We start from the raw sequence: 19,095 nt of genomic DNA on the forward strand, positions 1-19,095 counted from the left end.
TCTTGGTTTGAGGTTTCTAAGACCACATAGGTGGTATATATATTTGAATTCCCAACTCTTACGTGGGCAAGACTGTGGTTACAAATTCTCAAAGGAGATTTCTCTTTCCTCCATCACCTCATAAACAAGGTCAAGGCAGACTATCCTGATATCTCCCTTTGTTGTTGCACAGATTTCTTTTCAAGCCTTCCCATTTCACTGATCATATAGACTTCAAGAGTCAAGCCATAGGCAGGGATCTCAGCTCCAACTCCCTGCCTTTACAGACCCAAGATCCGGTCTCCCATTTCCTATGTGACCATTAAAATTCCCATGTGGCTCTACATTCCAAGTATCTGATGAGTGCTTTGGGGAAATGGAGGCATCAGAACTAGCTTATCATCCTGGACTGCCACTTCTAACACCCTCCCTTTTTTAAAAATTAAATATCTGGGGACTTCCTTGCGGAATCTGCTCATTTTAAATGGTGTTTGCCGTATTTGATGAAACATTTTGAAGATTATCTGTCTTTCATTTCTAGGGAGGAAGGAAAGAAACCAGAAAAGTTCTTTTATTAATTTCATGTCTCCTATGACACAGAAGCCTAAGGAGCTGGCACACTTTCTGACCACACTGAACGGTATTACAGAGAAGCACATGACCTTTAGTACCGGACTGTGTAAACAAGATATGTAATGTTCAGGATGAGGTAAAATTAGTCAGTTAGAAGTTTTCGTTAAGAACATGGCCCCTGCTGGCAGTCAATAGGTGAACTCAGGAGTAATTAAGAGAAGAAAGGGATTTGTTTACAAAAGTAAACTGGTTTGGAAGAACTGCCAGACACTAAACTTAAAACTAGTTTGCCTTTGGTATACACTCAGACCTCGTTTTATTGTGCTTTGCTTTACTGCACTTCACGGCTACTGCGTTTTTAAAAATTGAAGGTTTGGGGCAACCCTGCATTAAGCAAGTCTATTGGTGCCATTTTTCCAACCACATTTGCTCGTTTCATGATTCTAGGGCATGTTTTGGTAATTCTGGTAATATTTCAAAGTTTTTCCTCATTATTGTATTTGTTATGGTGATCTGTGAGCAGTGATCTGATGTTACCATTGTAATTATTTTGAGACACCACAAACTGTACCCACATAAGACTGAAAATTCAATCTATAAATATGTGTGATCTGACTCCTCCATCAACTGGCCATTTCTTGATCTCTCTTCCTCTCCTTGGGCCTCCCTATTCCCTAAGACACAACAATCTGAAATTAGGCCCATTAATATAATCCTACAATGGCCTCTAAGTGTTCAAGTGAATGGAAGAGTCCCATGACTCTCCCTTTAAATCAAAAACTAGAAATGATTAGGCTTATTGAGGAAGGCATGTCAAAAGCCAAGACAGTCTGAAAGCTAGGCCTCTTATACCAGACAGTCGGCCAAAGTGTAAATGCAAAGGGAAAATTCTTGAAGGAAATCAGAAGTGCTATTCCAGGAAAGCAAAACAGCCTTACTGATGACATGGAGAAAGTTTTAGTGATCTGGATAGAAGATTAATCCAGCCACGACATTCCCTTCAGCCAAAGCCTAACTCAGAGCAAGACCCTAATCTCTTCAATTCTATGAAGGCCGAGAGAGGAGAGGAAGGTACAGAAGAAAAGTATGAAGCTAACAGAGGTTGGTTCATGAAGTTTAAGGAGAGAAGCCATCTCTATAACATAAAAGTTCAGAGTGAAGCAGCAAGAGCTGATGTAGAAGCTGTAGCATGTTATCTAGAAGATCTAGGAAGATAATTAATGAAGGTGGCTACACTAAACAACAGATTTTCAGTGTAGATGAAACAGCCTTCTACTGGAAGAAGATGCCATCTAGGACCTTCATGGCTAGAGAGGAGAAGTCAATGCCTTACTTCAATGCTTCAAAGGACAGGCTGACTCTCTTGTTAGGGGCTGATGCAGCTGGTGACTTGAAGTTGAAGCCAGGGCTCACTTAACCATTCTGAAAATCTTAGGGCCCTTAAGAACTATGCTAAATCTACCCAGCCTGTGCTCTATAAATGGAATAATAAAGCACATCTGTTTATAATATGGTTTACTGAATATTTTAACCCCACTGTTGAAAACTACTGCTCATAAAAGAAAGATTCCTTTCAAAATATTACTGCTCACTGACATTGCACCTGGTCACCCAGGATGTCTGATGGAGAAGTTCAATGAGATTCATGTTGTTTTCAGGCGTGCTGACACAACATCCAGTCTGCGGCCTGTGGATCAAGGAGTCGTTTAGATTTTCAAGTCTTATTATTTAAAAAATACATTTTGTAAGGCTATAGCTGCCACAGATAGTGACTTCTCTGATGGATCTGGGCAAAGTCAATTGAAAACCTTCTGGAAAAGAGTCACTATTCTAGATGCCATCAAGAACATTCCTGATTCATGGGAACAGGTCAAAATATCAACATTAACAGGAGATTGGAAGAAGTTGATTCTAACCCTCCTGGATGACTTTGAGGGGTTTAAGACTTCAGTGGAGGAAGTAATTGCAGTCATGGTAGAAACAGCAAGAGAACTGGAATTAGAGGTGGAGCCTGAAGATGTGACTGACTTGCTACAATTTCATGATAAAACTTGAATAGATGAGGAGTTGCTTCTTATGGATGAGAAAAGAAAGTGGTTCCTGAGATGGAATCTACTCTTGGGCAGATGCTGTTAAGATTGTTGAAATGACAACGAAGAATTTAGAATAGTATAGAAACTTAGTTGATAAAGCAGCAGCAGCATTTGAGAGGACTGACTGATTTTGAAAGAAGTTCTACTGTGGGTAAAATGCTACCAAACATGTCTGCATTCTACAGAAAAATCGTCATGAAAGGAAGAATCAATCAACGTGGCAAACTTCACTGTTGTCTTATCTTAAGAAGTTGCCACGGCTACCCCAATTTCAGCAGCCACCACCCTGCTCAGTCAGCAGCCATCAGCATCAAGGCAAGATCCTCCACCAGCAGAAAGATTACAACTCTCTGAAGGCTCAGATGATGGTTAGCTTTTCTCAGTAACAAAATGTCTTTAAATTAAGGTATGTACATTGTTTTTTCAGACATACTACTATTGCACATTTAATAGACTGGAGTAGAGTGTAAACATAACTTTTATGTGCACTGGGAAACCAAAAAATTCATGTGACTTGCTTTACTGCAATATTTGCTTTATAGCAGTGGTCTGGAACTGAACCTGCAATACTTCTGAAGTATGCCTGTATACATGTAGTGCTTATTTGTTTTAGAGCAAGAGAAAGAAAAAATCCTTTTTGAACCTCTGCTACATTCATGCTAATTTACTTACACTAATTCTTAGCCCTATGAATCTGTGTACAGATGAAAAAACTTGAGGCTCAGAGACAGAAACTGCCATCTTTATGGCACAGCCAATAGGCCATGGAGCTAGGGTTCAAATCTAGGTACGCCTGTGCTATTTCTATACAGCTGACACAGGCCTCTAACAGTAAGGCCTTGAAGTACAAAACTCACTGAACTAAATAAATAGTAGCAGAGTCAGGTTAAACAAGCCAGTGTATTCCTAATTTGGATGTCAAAATCAGGAGTTGTTCAAAAGAAACGACTCTGTTCCATCCACAGTAAAAGATTTAAGCAAAGTACACCTGCTACTCCAATTGCCTGTCTAAACTTTTCAAAGGGCGCTCTTCCAAAAGAAGCTTAGGAGGAAAGAGATGATCTCCAACACCATGCCAACTGTAGAGTGGCAGTTTGGAAGGTAAGGAAAATAAATCGGGTTCTTTTGTATTGTTTTTTTTTTTTTTTTTTAACATTTATTTGGCTACACCAGGTCTTAGTTGCAGCATACGGTAGCTTCGTTCCAGTGTATGGGATCTTTAGTTGCGTCATGTGAGATCTCAGTTGCGGCATGCATGCGGGATCTAGTTCCCTGACCAGGGATCGAACCCAGGCCCCCTGCATTGGGAGCACAGAGTCTTAACTGCTGGAGCTAGTCTATCATTGGTTCTCCCTCTTACCGTTCATCCTCCGGACACATTGCAAACTGTACGAAACAGGAGGTTAAAGGTGCTGATTCTCCAAGTGGGGAGATTTTTAGTAAAGCGGCTTGAATGGCAAACCTGAGCACAAGGAGATGAAAAACGAGGTGGGTTTTAGGAACCTTTCCCGGTCACACGGTGTACCATCCTCTGGGTTCCCATGCATGTTTTATCTCTAGGAAGATTCCCTTGAAGCTGGAGATTTGGGACCCATGGAATGGGTGCCATGAAGTATTACTTTAAAGGGTCTGCATTTACTCACCCAACCTCACCAATCCTCTCAGCCTCAAAGAGTGTCCAGCCTTATGTCTCATCCAGCTGTGGGTCTCGATGTGGTCAATCCAGGTTGCATCACAGCCACTGAACGAATTTTGTAAGAATTTCTCTCTCTTTCACTGTCTGTTTTTTTTTTTTTTTGTAATTTACCTTTATAATGGGGTTTAGCTGATTTTCACTGCTGTGTTTATGCCGCTTTACACCCACTTGATTCACTTACAAAGAGATATCAATAAATAGTTTTTAAAATTCTTTCTAGTCAGATATATTCTTCTGCGGTGAATAGAGTGTGTTGGGTCCAGTTTATTGAGCTAGGAGTAGGTCTTGTCTATTACATATATGGTTTATGGAACGGTATCTGTGCTAATTTCAAACTCTTGTTTTATGCCTCACTCCACTCACCTTTCCCTTTAAGCAGCCATAAGTGTGTTTTCTAAATGTGTGACTCTGTTCTGTTTTGTATTTCAGTTCATGTGTAGCGATTTTTACATTCCCTTTATAAGTGATATCTTATGATAAGTTTCTTTTTCTGTCTGACTTATTTCACTTAGAATCACCGTACCTAAATCGACTCATTATGCTGCTACTAGCCTTATGACATTGATTTCATGGCTGAGTGATATTCCATTGTACGTAAGTACCACAACTTCTTTATCCATTTTTCTCTTTCTGGGATTTTTAAGTTGTGCCGTAGACGAGGTTCTTGTAAACAGAGCAGCCCCAAACTTTGGTTTGCCTGTGTCCTGTCGATTTTTGGTTTTCTCAAGATATACTCCCATGAGCGGAAGTGTGGTTTGCTCTGTAGCTCTGTTTTTTAGATGTTTTAGGAAACACCATACACTTCTCCAGAGTGGCCTTTGGCAATTTACATCTCCCCCATCAGTGTAACAAGGATCCATTTTTTCCATGGCCTGTCCTGCATTTGTGGCTTTTACACTTTTCCAGGATGGCCCTTTTGATGGATGCGAAGTGAGACTTCTTTGTAGTGCTGATTTACATTGCCCACTTGTTTGGTTGGCCAAAAAGGGCGTATGCGTTTTTCCCGAATATATTCAGGAAAAACGCATACGCCCTTTTTGGCCAACTGCATCACTGGCGAAGTTCTGCCGCTTTTCATGTGCTTTAAATGTGAGTTCAATCTACCTCTTGAAAACTGTTTCCTGCAATTCTACCTTGCTTTCAAAGCCTTTTCATTGCCTTACCTCAATATATTTTTGGAAGATAGTTATCATTTATAACCCTGAAGGTTTGTGAATTGCAGTGCCCCTGAGCTCCATTTTTCAACTTGCTTTTTTGGGAACTGCCCATGAAACCTCAGGATTGCTTCAGGCCCTACTCTGGTTCCTGGGGCAAGCTGAGCCTTTGGTTAATTCTTCTTCCTGGTTGGAAATTAGAGTGACATGTGCCTGTCCAAAGAGAGCTAGTCTCTCATTGGTTCCCCCTCTTCCCGTTCATACTCCAGACAAATTGCAAACTGTGCGAAAAAGGGTGTTAAAGGTGCTGATTCTCCAAGTGGGGAGATTGTTAGTAAAGCAGTTGGAGTGGCGAACCTGAGCACCAGGAGATGAATAGATGAGGTGCCTTTTAGAAACCTTTCCTGATCAGAAGGTGTACCATCTTCTGGGATTCCCATGCATGTTTTAGCTGTAGGAAGATTCCCCTGAACCTGGAGATTTGGGACCCATGGAATGGGTACCATGCAGGATTACTTTAAAAGGCCTGCATTTGCGCGCCCAACATCACCAATCCTCTCAGCCCAAACAGTGTCTAGCCTTATGTCTCATCCAGCTGTGGGTCTAGCTTTGTTCAATCTTGTTGCATCACAGCCCTTGAGCAAAAGTTGTAAGAATTTCTCTCTCACTGTCATTTTTTTAGTTTATTATTAATTGGTTACAGCTGATTTTCAAAGCTCTGTTTCTTGCTGTTGTACATCCACTTGATTCACTTACAGAGAGACATCAATAAATTCTTTTTCAAATTCTTACCAGTCGTATATATTCTTTTCTGGTGACTAGAGTGTGCTGAGTGCAGTTCTTTGAGGTATAGTGTAGGCCTTGTTGATTATCAATTTGGTATTTGGAATGGTATCTTTGCTAATTTCAACCTCCTGGATAATGCCTCACCCCTCCCCACCTTTCCCGTTTAGCAGCCTTATGTGTGTTTTCTACATATTTGACTATGTTCCTGTTTTGTAATTTAGTTCATGTGTAGCCATTTTTTATTCCACCTGTAAGTGATATCTTATGATATGTGTCTTTTTCTTTCTGACTTATGTCACTTGGAATGAGCGTACGTAACTCCTCCGGAGTTGTTGCAACTGGCTTTATTTCATTGATTTCCTGGCTGAGTAATATTCCACTCCACATAAGTATCACATCTTCTTTATTCATTTTTTCCTTCCAAGGACATTTAGGTTGTATCCAAGTCGAGGCTTTTTTAAAAAGAGAGGCGGTAAACACTGGGGTGCCTGTGTCCTGTCGATTTTTGTTTTTCCCAAGATATACGCCCATGAGTGGAAGTGCCCTATGCTCTGTAGCTCATTTGGTAAGATATTTTAGTAAACGCAATACACTTCTCCAGAGTGGCTGCTGGCAATTTACATTTCCACCATCAGCCTCACAGGGCTCCCTTTTCTCCTCGCCCTGTCCTGTATTTCTGGTTTTTACACTTTATGAGGATGGCCATTCCGACTGATGCAAAGTGATACTTCTTTGTAGTGTAGATTTGCAATGCCCACCTCTTTGGTTGGCTAAAAAGGGCGTATGCCCTTTTCTTGAATATATTCAGCAAAAACGCATACGCCGTTTTTGGCCAGCAGCATCGTTGGCGATATTCAGCCCCTTTTCATGTGCTTAATGGCGAGTCCTTTCTAACTCTTCCAATCCCTTTCCTGCCATTCTCCCTTTCTTACAAGTCCTTTTCTCTGACTTTCCTCAAGACATTTTTCAGTGATAGATATTTTCAACTCTGCAGTTTCGTGAATTTTAGTGCCCCTGAGTTCCATTTTTCCACTTGTGTTTATGGGAACTGGCCACAAAGCAGCGGGATTTCCTCAAGCCCTATTCTGTTTCCATGGTCAGAATGGTCCTGATTGGTCAATTCGTCTTCCTGATTGGAAATTAGAGTGACATGTGCCTGTCCGAACACCTAGGACTTGTCTCTCATTGTTCCTCCTCCTTCCATTTCATCCTCTGGACAAATTCCAAACTGTAGGCAACAGGATGTTGACAGTGCTTACATCTCCAAGTGGGGAGATTGTTAGAAAAGACGCTGGAGGGGTGAACCCGAGCACCAGGAGATGAGGAGATGAGATGCCTTTTCCAAACACTTCCCGATCAGATGGTGTACCATCCTCTGGGTGTGACAGGCATGTTTTAGCCGTAGGAAGGGTCCCGTGCATGTAAGGAGAACAGGGATTTTTTCCGAATCAGTGTCTCCCCGAACCCCAAACTGGGGAATTTTTTAAGCTACGGCTACACGTATGTTCATTAAGGGCCTTGGGAAGTAGGCAGAGTCCGAACTGAGGTGATTGAAGTCTTCAGGGTCAGAAGCGCTCACCGTCGGCTTCCCTTAGGTTACATTTTATCTGTCGTTGGTAGATGATGTCGATAAAAATACCTATTCTTTTTCAGATTATTTCCCCTTATAGGTTATTGCAAAATATTGAGTGTAGTTCCCCGTGCTATACAGTAGTTCCTTGTTGATGATCTATTTTATACATAGCAGTGTGTATGTGTTAATCCCAAACTGTTAATTTATCCCTCCTCCCACCTTTCCCCTTTGGTAATAATAAATTATAAGATTTTATACTTCTCAGAAATGGGGGAGCTGAAAGAGAGGTATCATTGTCAATGGAAAAGCATTCAAAACAAGATTGAAACTTCAGCCAAGATTATTAGATGTACATCCTGGAGAGAAATCACTTCATTTCTCTAATGTTGACCTGACAAATAAGACAAACCTCTTCACTGAACTTGCTTATAATAAAGTGATGGAAATATCAAATGGAAGTGTTAGAAACATCTTATTTTACCCGAGCCTTATACACTGTTCTATGTTAATTACAGTTTGGCTCACACATCTGTTCATTGAAGTTACAATGTTCTCAAGTTCTGTTACTGATCCTCCAGAGTGGGCCCCAACAAGTGTCCCCCTGCCCAGTGTCATTGGAGCCAACAGATCGAGACTGAGTTTGGTTCAGAAGCAAAGGAAACTATATTTTAATCAGAGAATGGAGAGGTGAGAGCATGCGCTACCCCGTGGGCTGTGGGCTGGGCTGCTGTGTAGGGATCCTGTCAGAGTCAGTGGGAGGGAGGGGGCGGAGCTCTCGAAGGCCGGGTTGGCTGCAGCTCAGGCTCTATATCTGTACTGGGCCCTGCGAGCTGAGGTGTCGACCCAGCCATTCTGCACTAGGAAATCGGGTCTGAAGTGCCGGGTGTGGGACCTCTGCGTGCGGGACACTAGGAGCACGTGAAATTAGACAGAGCACAAAGGAAGAATGGCTAGACTTTATTTTATTGCCCAGATTCTATTTTTATCTCCCAGGAATTTTTAACGGGCTTTGCCGGTGACAAACCCCTCCTCTGCCTTTTGTCCCGTTCCTCATTCTTGGGGTGCTGAGGGTGCAGACCCCTCTTCTGTAACTGCTTAGTGCTGAGTTGGGAGCCCTCATACCCGGGGGTGAGGGTCAGAACTTCTCCCCAGCAGCCTCCAGGTGAGGTTGATTGTCCCCAGGCCTCCTGCCTCCCTGCTGGTCCGGCTGAGCACCAGCATTGGAAGTGTTATAGATTCTAATGACCTTTAAGGGTCCAGGAAAGAGATGCGCAGAGACGCTGTGGGGGCTGGCTTTACCCCACCCCACATTTGTCCGGCCACCTTAGGCTGACGGTTTCTGCCAGCCTAGATGCTCTGACCAGTTGTCTGCACTTTCTTCGATTAGGCCCCTGAATTGACGTAAAAAGAGCACCGGGTGTCAGAGCCCGGCCCACTCAACTCCCAGACAGTCCAGGGTCGGTGGTGATCCAGGACCATGACGGCCACTGAGTCAACAGCCTTTTGAAGTAGCCAGGAGTCCAGCCGGTCCTATTGGCCACCGTCACCGTGGTGTCTGTAGGCTTTTCTACGGTGACGGCGTGATATATGGCTCCCCCACCAAGCTTATTATCTCCCCTCTGGGTGCAGTGAGTCCTGCAAGCAGTAGTCTACTCTTTTGGGGCACACTCTTGTTTTCTGAGAGAGACTCGAGGTCAAGTGATGGTCACACGAGTCATCATGGGGGCCCGTTTCCCCCGGTTGTGTCTCTGGAGGTTGGAGTCAGAGGGCCTCCTCACTCGATGTCAGTGTGCCCACGGAGCGAACCCTGAAACTTCAGGGCATGGTTGGTGGTTAGGGTCACCACGTGGGGTCCTTTTCCCTTAGGAGGGAAGTGGCCTTTCGGGCTGCTGATTTCCAGGTTTTTAGATACCACCAGTATCCTGGCCAGATGTGGCGGTGGGCCAAGCCCCTCGGTGACCGTAGTCGATCCTACCTGGATGGCATTCTTGCGTCGTTCCATTTCAGGTGGTCCCTGTTTTTGCACTAATTCTCCGATGGCGATTCACCTTTCACCGGGAATGTAGAGGTCAAAGGGTTTATCTAAATGAGGGAGTTCCAGGGCAAGGGTCTGAATTGACTGCTCTTTCCATTCTTGAAAGGCCACTTCTGGATTCTATTCAAAAGGATCATCATCTTTTCCTTTCAGTGTTTCATATAGAGGCCGAGCTAGTAGACTGTAGTTAGGGATCCAGATGCAGCAAACCCCGGCCTCCCCAGGAACCCCTAAGCTGTCTTCTAGTTTTAGAAGGGGTAAGGCTGAAAATGGTTTCTTCCCTTTCCGGGGACGGGCTTCTCCGACCTCCTGTGAGAACGAAGCGCAGGCAGGTCACCTTAGTCTGCGGTATTTGAGCTCTTTCTTGGACAACTTCTATCCTTTATTGGCTTGGTAGTTCAGAGGCCTCCTTAGTAGGGCTGGCGATCAGAATGTCGTCTGCATATTGAAGGAGGGTTCCCTTTTCCAGAGGTAGAAATGTTAGGTCTTTAGCTAACCTTTCCTCAAAGATGGTGTGGGAATTTTTGAACCCTTGGGGCGAGACGGCCCAGCAGTATTGTTTTTGTTGTATGTTGAGGCCTGCCACTCACGAGCCAAAATTTCTTGTGACTCTGGGACAAATGGAATACAGAAGAAGGCATCATTGAAGACTAATACAGAATACCATGTCCTGGTGGATGGTAGAATGACCAGCAGGGGGTAGGAATTAGGAACTACTGGAGGTATATCCTCGGTGGCTTCGCTGACTGTCCTGACATCCTTTACCAGGTTCCCAGCAGCCCATGGGGCTCTCGTGGTCAGGCCCCTCCCAGGATATGGAGCTCAACTGGGAAGGTACCCCACGTCCACCCCAGCCCTTGGGGCTGTCGTGGTCAGGCCCCTCCCAGGATATGGGGCTCACCTGAGCAGGTCCCCAGCAGCCAACGGGGCTCTCGTGGTCACGCCCCTCCCAGGATATGGGGCTCATCTGGGCAGGTCGCCAGGAGCCCACGGGGCTCTCGTGGTCAAGCCCCTCCCAGGATACAGAGCTCCCCTGGGCAGGTACTTTGGTACCTGGGCTGGGCACACAGGAACCTTGCATATAGCCCTCATTGCAGAGCAGCCCCAGCTCACCTGTCGCTCAGGGCTGACACAGAGCACCTCAGAGCAGGACTTGAACTAACAAACAGCAGCTCTGAATGGTCTGTGACCCTGGGCATCACTCTGTGCGGCCTCCCTCCGCCTGGACTTCTAGAAACTACCACTGCAGCCGGGCCACCAGGTCTCTGTCTCTACCCACCACCCACCCCTCCTCTCCCTGACTCCTGGGTTCCTCTCATTAGGAGAGGGTTTTCTTGAAGTTGTCTCCCACTCATGGGCCAGATAAAATGATTAGAAAACAAGCCCGAGCTGCAGCCCCTTGTCTATCCTGACTCTCAGGAGCCCACACCTGTTCCTTAGACCTGGCCGGTTCAGCAAGGTCCGTTTTCTGCAACTGTGAGCCCCTGAAGGGTGATGATTGGCTGACCTGGGCAGCCTGACTGTGCCGGCCAGCCCTCCCCAGGTGTGCCTGGGTTGAGGTAAATATAAAGAACGCTCCAGGCAGCAAGATCCCCTGCAGCTGCGCCTGACGCCATATTCTCTGCCCTGTGAGCCGTCTCGGGGCTGGGCTGGTGGGAGGGAGTGAGGGGCCAGGGCTTTGTGGGTGGCCCAGTGTGAGTGGGGCTCTGCTGGAGTTTCTGCAGCAGTTGCCGGGCTGCCACCTGCTAAAGAAGAGGATGTGTCACCCATACCTGCTGCTGGAATTTCTCCCCGGGCAGAGGTGAGGAAGGAGAAAAGCAGTGGGGGCCGGGACAGGAGGGGTATCTCAGGCAGGGAAATGGAAAGACTCCAGAAGAGCGCCCGGGGCCAGGACCATCCTGGCTGGCCTGCAGGCACCAAGTCGGCCGGCATGCTGTTACTCGTGTGGCTCCATGGCCCTTCCTGTAGGATTTCAAGTCCTTGTACGTAATCAGGTGTTTTACCTGGGAAGGGTGGGAACAGTTCAGCAGAAGATGGCCTGGGGCTCAGCTCACGTTTACTCACAGATGCCTCGGCACTGTCCCCCAGCTTTGCAATGAGGACGCTTCTTGCGGGGTGGGGTGGGGTGGGGTGGGGAGTGGGGCGGGGGGGCGGGCTGCTGGCTGAATGAGAGATGATTCCCCACCTCTGACCAACTTCAGAATTGTTTACAGCTGGAGCAAGTGCCCCGATAGGGTTTTCCTCTGTATAACTGGTGGGTTATGTTTTTTTCTCTTTTTTTCTTTTCTGGTTCAGGGTAGATTTTATTCCTCTTTTTTGTATTTATAGATATAAACATGGAAATAATTCATTCCTATAAATACATGTATGTGAAGGGAAGAACTTCTTTTTCTGTTTTTTTTAATTTTATTATTTTTAAAATTTTTAATTTAATTTAATTTATTGTTTTATAGCAGGTTCTTATTGGTTATCTATTTTATACATATAAATGTATACATGCCAATCCCAATCTCCCAACTACTGCCACCACCACCACCACCCCCCCCCCACGGCTTTCCCCCCTTGGTGTCCATAGGTTTGTTTTCTACATCTGTGTCTCTGTGTCTGCCCTGCAAACCGGTTCATCTGTACCATTTTTCTAGGTTCCACATATATGAATTAATAAACAATATTTGTTTTTCTCTTTCTGACTTACTGCATTCTGTATGACAGTCTCTAGATCCATCGACGTCTCTACAAATGACCCAATTTCATTCCTTCTTATGGCTGAGTAATATTCCATTTTATATATGTACCACATCTTTATCCTTTCGTCTGTCCGTGGGCATTTAGGTTGCTTCCAGTAGCTGGCTATTGTAAATAGTGCTGCAATGAACATTGTGGTGAATGTCTCTTTTTGATTTATGGTTTTCTCTGGGTATATCCCCAGTAGTGGGATTGCTGGATCATCTGGTAGTTCTGTTATGAGAATTTCAAGGAACCTCCATACTCTTCTCCATAGTGACTGTATCAATTTACGTTCCCACCAATAGTGGAAGAGGGTTCCTTTTCTCCACACCCTTTCCAGCATTTGTTGTTTGTAGATTTTCTGATGATGCCCATTCTAACAGGTGTGAGGTGATACGTCATTGTAGTTTTGATTTGCATTTCTCTAATAATTAGTGATGGTGAGCAGCTGTTCATGTGCGTCTTGGCCACCTCTATGTCTTCTTGGAAGAAATGTCTATTTAGATCTTGTGCCCATTTTTGTGTTGGGTTGTTTGTTCTTTTAATATTGAGCTGCATATGTATATTGGAGATTACTCCTTTGTCCATTGATTCGTTTGCAAATAGTTTCCCCCATTCTGAGGGTTGTCTTTTCATCTTGTTTGCAGTTTCCATTGCTTTGCAAAAGCTTTTACGTTTCATGAGGTCCCATTTGTTTAGTTTTCTTTTTTATTGCATTACTCTAGGAGGAGGACCAAAAAAGATCTTGCTGTGATTTATGTCAGAGTATTCTTCCTCTGTTTTCCTCTAAGTGTTTGATACTGTCCAGTCTTACATTAAGGTGTGTAATCTGTTTTGAATTTATATTTGTGTATGGTGTTAGGGAGTGTTCTAATTTCATTCTTTTACATGTAGCTGTCCATTTTCCCCAGCACCACTGATTTCTCCATTGTGTAGTCTTGCCTCCTTTGTCATAGAGAAGTTGACCATAGGTGTGTAGGTTTACCTCTGGGCTTTCTTTCTTTATTATTTTTCCTTTTACACCTTTATTGGAGTATAATAGCTTTACAATGGAGTGTTAGTTTCTGCTGTAGAACAAAATGAATCAGCTATACATATACATATACATATATCACCATATCCCCTCCCTCTTGCATCTCCCTCCCACCCTCCATGTCTCACCCCTTTAGGTGGTCACAAAGCACCGAGCTGATCTCCCTGTGCTATGTAGTTGCTTCCCAGTAGCTATCGATGTTACATTTGGTAATGCATATATGTCCATGCCACTCTCTCACTTCGTCCCAGCTTACCCTTCCCCCTCCCCGTGTCCTCGAGTCCTTTCTCTATGTCTGTGTCCTTAATCCTGTCCTGCCCCTAGGTTCTTCATGAACTTTTTTTTCCCTTTAGATTCCATGTATCTCTGTTATCATACAGTATTGGTGTTTTCTCTTTCTGACTTACTTCACTGTGTAGGACAGACTCTAAGTCCATCCACCTCACTACAAATAACTCAGTTTTGTTTCTTTTTATGGCTGAGGAATATTTCATTGTATATATATATATATATATATATATATATATATATATATGCCAGATCTTCTTTATCCATTCATCTGTCGATGGACACTTAGGTTGCTTCCGTGTCCTGGCTATTATAAATAGAGTTGCAATGAATATTGTTGTATGCAACTCTCTTTGAATTATGGTTTTCTCACGGTAAATGCCCAGTAGTTGGATTGCTGGGTCGTGTGGTACTTCTATTTACAGTTTTTTTTTTTAAAGAACCTCTATACTGTTCTCCCTAGGGGCTATATCACTTTACATTCCCATCAACAGTGCAAGAGCGTTCCCTTTTCTCCAATAAATGCCTCTCCAGCATTTATTGTTTGTAGATTTTTGATGATTGCCTTTCTGACTGTTGGGAGGTGATACCTCGCTGTAGTTTTGATTTGCATTTCTGTAATGATTAGTGACGTTCAGCATCCTTTCATGTGTTTGTTGGCAATCTGTATATCTTCTTTGGAGAAATGTCTATTTAGGTCTTCTGCCCATTTTTGGATTGGGTTGTTTGTTTCTGTGATATTGAGCTACACGAGCCGCTTGTAAATTTTAGAGATTAATCCTTTGTCATTTGCTTCATTTGAAAACATTTTCTCCCATTCTGAGGGTTGTCTTTTCGTCTTGTTTATGTTTTCCTTTGCTGTGCAAAAGCTGTGAAGTTTCATTAGGTCCCATTTGTTTATTTTTGTTTTTATTTCCTCTTCTCTAGGAGGTGGATCAAAAAGGATCTTGCTGTGATTTATGTCATAGAGTGTTCTGCCTATGTTTTCCTCTCAGAGTTTTATAGTGTCTGGTCTTACATTCAGATCTCTAATCCATTTTGAGTTTATTTTTGTGTATGGTGTTATGGCGTGTTCTAATTTCATTCTTTTACGTGTAGTTGTTCAGTTTTCCCAACACCGCTTACTGAAGAGATTGTCTTTTCTCCGTTGTATATCCTTGCCTCCATTGTCATAGATGAGTTAGCCATAGGTACGTAGGTTTATCTCTGGGCTTTCTATCCTGTTCCATTGATCTATATTTCTGTTTTTGTGCCAGTACCATATAGTCTTGATTACTGTAGCATAGTCTGAAGTCAGGAAGTCTGATTCCTCCAGCTCTTTTAACTTCCCTCAAGACTGCTAATTTCCCTCAAGATAGCCAATATTCGGGGTCTTTTGTGTCTCCATATAAATTTTAAGATTTTTTTCCTTCTAGTTCTGTAGAAAATGCCACTGGTAATTTGATAGGGATTGCAGTGAATCTGTAGATTGCTTTCGGTAGTATAGTCATTTTCACAATATTGGTTCTTCTAATCCACGAACGTGGTTTATACCTCCATCTGTTTATATCATCTTTGATTTCTTTCGGCAGTGTCTTATAGTTTTCTGAGTACAGGTCTTTTACCTCCTTAGGTAGGTTCATTCTTACGTATTTTATTCTTTTTGTTGCCATGGTGAATGGGATTGTTTCCTTAATGTCTCTTTCGGACCTTTCATTGTTAGTGTATAGGAATCCAAGAGATTTCTGTGCATTAATCTTGTATCCTGAAACTTTACCAAATTCATTGATTAGCTCTTGTAGTTTTCTGGTGGCATCTCTAGGATTCACTATGTGTAGTGATGTGCCATTTGCAAGCAGTGACAATTTTACTTCTTCTTTCCCCATTTGTATTCCTTTTATTTCTTTTTCTTCTCTGACTGCTCTGTCTAGAACTTCCTAAACTATGTTGAGTAATAGTGGTGAGAGTGTACATCCTTGTCTTGTTCCTGATCTTAGAGGAAATGCTTTTAGTTTTTCACCATTGAGAATGACGTTTGCTGTGGGTTTGTCGTATACGGTCTTTATTATGTTGAGATAGATTCCCTCTATGCCCACTTTTTGGAGACTGTTTATCATAAATGGGTGTTGAATTTTGTCAAAAGATTTTCCTGCATGTATTGGGATGATCATATTTTTATTCTACAATTTGTTAATGTGGTGTATCACATTGATTGATTTGTGTATATTGAAGAATCCTTGCATGCCTGGGATAAACCCCACCTGATCATGGTGTATGAGCCTTTCAATGTGTTGTTCAATTCTGTTTCTTAGTATTTTGTTGAGGATTTTCACATGTATATTCATCAGTGATATTGGTCTCTACTTTTGTTTTTCTGTAGTATCTTTGTCTGGTTTTGGTATCAGGGTGATGGTGGCCTCATAGAATGAGTTTGGGAGTGTTCCTTCCGCTGAATATTTCTGAAGAGTTTGAGAAGGTTGGGTGTTAGCTCTTGTCTAAATGTTTCATAGAATTCACTTCCGATGCCATCTGGTTCTGGACTTTTGTTTGTTGCAAGGTTTTTAATCACAGTTTCAATTTCATTACTTGTGATTGGTCTGTTCATAGTTTCTATTTCTTTCTGGTTCAGTCTTGGAAGGTTATACCTTTCTAAGAATTTGTCCATTTTATTGGCATAGAGTTGCTTGTAGTAGTCCCTTTGGATGCTTTGTATTTCTGTGGTGTCTGTTAGAACTTCTCCTTTTTCATTTCTCATTTTATTGATTTGAGTCCTCTCCCTCTTTTCCTTGAGTCTGGCTAAAGGTTTATCATTTTTGTTTATCTTCTCAAAGAACCAGCTTTTAATTTTATTGATCTTTGCTATTGCTTTTATTGCATTTATTCCTGCTCTGATCTTTATGATTTCTTTCCTTCTACTGACTTTGGGTTTTGTCCTTCTTTCTCTAGTTCCTTCAGGTGTAAGGTTAGATTGTTTATTTGAGATTTTTTTCTGGTTTCTTGAGGTAGGCTTGTATTGCTATAAACTTCCCTCTTAGAACTGCTTTTGCTGCATCCCATAGGTTTTGGATCATCGTGTTTTTGTTGTCACTTGTCTCTAGGTAGTTTTCGATTTCCTCTTTGATTTCTTCAATGCTCTCTTGGTTTTTTAGTAACGTATGGTTTAGCCTCCATGTGTTTGCGTTTTTTACGTTTTTTTTTTCCCCCTGTAATTCATTTCTAATCTCATAGCATTGTGGTCGGAACAGCTGCTTGATATGATTTCAGTTTTCTTAAATTTACTCAGGCTGTATTTGTGACCCAAGATGTGATCTCTCCCGGAGAATGTTCCGTGTGCCGTTGAGAAGAACGTGTAATGTGCTGTTTTTGGATGGAATGTCCTATAGATATCCGTTAAATCTATCTGGTCTATTGTGTCATTTAAAGCTTGTGTTTCCTTATTAATTTTCTGTCTGGATGATCTCCATTGGTGTGAGTGAGGTCCCCCTCTATTATTGTGGTACTGTCGATTTCCTCTTTTATAGCTGTTAGCAGTTGCCTTACATATTGAGGTGCTCCTATGTTGGGTACGTGTGTATTTATAATTGTTGTATCTTGTTGGATTGATCCCTTGATCATTATGCAGTGTCCTTCCTTGTCTCTTGTAACGTTCTTTATTTTAAAATCTATTTTATCTGATATGAGTATTGCTACTCCAGCTTTCTTTTGATTTTCACTTGCATGGAATATATTTTTCCATCCCCTCGCTTTCAGTCTGTATGTGTCCCTAGGTCTGCAATGGGTCTCTTATAGACAGCATATATATGGGTCTTGTTCTTGTATCCACTCGGCGAGCCTGTGTCTTTTGGCTGGAGCATTCAATCCATTCACGTTTAAGGTAATTATCGATATGTATGTTCCTACTAGTATTTTCTTAATTGTTATGGGTTTGTCTTGGTGGGTCCTTTCCTTCTCTTGTGTTTCCCACTTAGAGAAGTTCCTTTAGCATTTGTTGTAGAGCTGCTTTCGTGGTGCTGAATTCTCTTAGCTTTGGCTTGTCTGTAAAGCTTTTGATTTCTCCGACAAATCTGAGTGAGATGCTTGCTGGGGGGAGTACTCTTGGTGGTAGGTTCTTCCCTTTCATCAGTTTAACTTTATCATGCCACTCCCTTCTGGCTTGTAGATTTTCTGCTGAGAAATCAGCTGTTAACCTTATGGGAGTTCCGTTGTATGTTATTTGTCATTTTTTCCTTGTTGCTTTCAATAATTTTTCTTTGTCTTTAATTTTTGTCAATTTGATTACTTTGTGTCTCGGCATTTTTCTCCTTTGGTTTATCCTGCGTGGGACTCTGCGCTTCGTCGACGTCGGTGGCTATTTCTTTTCCCATGCTAGGGAAGTTTTCGACTATAATCACTTCAAATATTTTCTCAGGTCCTCTCTCTGTCTCTTCTCCATCTGGGACCCTTGTAATGCGAATGTTGCTGCATTTAATATTGTCCCAGAAGTCTCTTAGGGTGTCTTCATTTATTTTCATTCTTTCCCTTTATTCTGTTCCACGGCAGTGATTTCCACCTTTCTGTCTTCCGGGTCACTTATCTGTTCTTCTGTCACAGTTATTCTGCTACTGATTCCTTTTAGTGTATTTTTCATTTCAGTTATTGTATTGTTCATCTCTGTTTGTTCTTTAAATCTCCTAGGTGTTTGTTCCTTAATTCTTCTAGGTCTTTGTTAAGCATTTCTTGCATCTTCTCGATCTTTGCGTCCACTCTTTTTCCACCGTCTTGGATCATCTTCACTATCATTATTCCGAATTCTTTTACTGGAAGGTTGCCTATCTCCACCTCATTTCGTTGCTTTTCTGGGGATTTTTTATCTTGTTCCTTGATGTGGTATAAAGTCCTCTGCCTTTTCATTTTCTCTCTTTCAGTGAATGTGGTTTTCCTTCCCCAGGCTGCAGAATTGTAGTTCTTCTTGCTTCTGCCGTCTGCTCTCCGGTGATTGAGTCTATCTTAGAGGCTTGTGCAAGCTTCCTTATGGGAGAGACTGGTGGTGGGTAGAGCTGGGTGTTGCTGTGGTGGGCCGAGCTTTAACCTGCTTGTCTATGAATTAAATAAAGGTTTAATAAAAAGTTTAATCTGCGTGTCTGCTGATGCATGGGGCTGGGTTCCCTCCCTGTTAGTTGTTTGGCCTGAGGCGACACAT

At 42.7% G+C, this 19,095-nt stretch overlaps 1 protein-coding gene across 1 annotated transcript in view; it reads right to left on the bottom strand.

Moving 5' to 3' along the window:
* The window catches only part of LOC136131898 (cytochrome b5 reductase 4-like), a 59,323-nt gene extending 48,353 nt beyond the window's left edge, over positions 1-10,970 (bottom strand). Inside the window, 4 exon segments of the mRNA XM_065888653.1 lie at positions 2,145-2,239; positions 4,006-4,107; positions 9,633-9,868; positions 10,791-10,970. Of these exon segments, the coding sequence (XP_065744725.1) occupies positions 2,145-2,239; positions 4,006-4,107; positions 9,633-9,868; positions 10,791-10,970 (613 nt within the window).
* Between the last annotated feature and the right edge of the window lie 8,125 nt (positions 10,971-19,095).

The sequence above is a fragment of the Phocoena phocoena genome, chromosome 12, assembly GCF_963924675.1.
Source record: "Phocoena phocoena chromosome 12, mPhoPho1.1, whole genome shotgun sequence".
In the NCBI taxonomy this organism is placed as follows: Eukaryota; Metazoa; Chordata; class Mammalia; order Artiodactyla; family Phocoenidae; genus Phocoena; species Phocoena phocoena.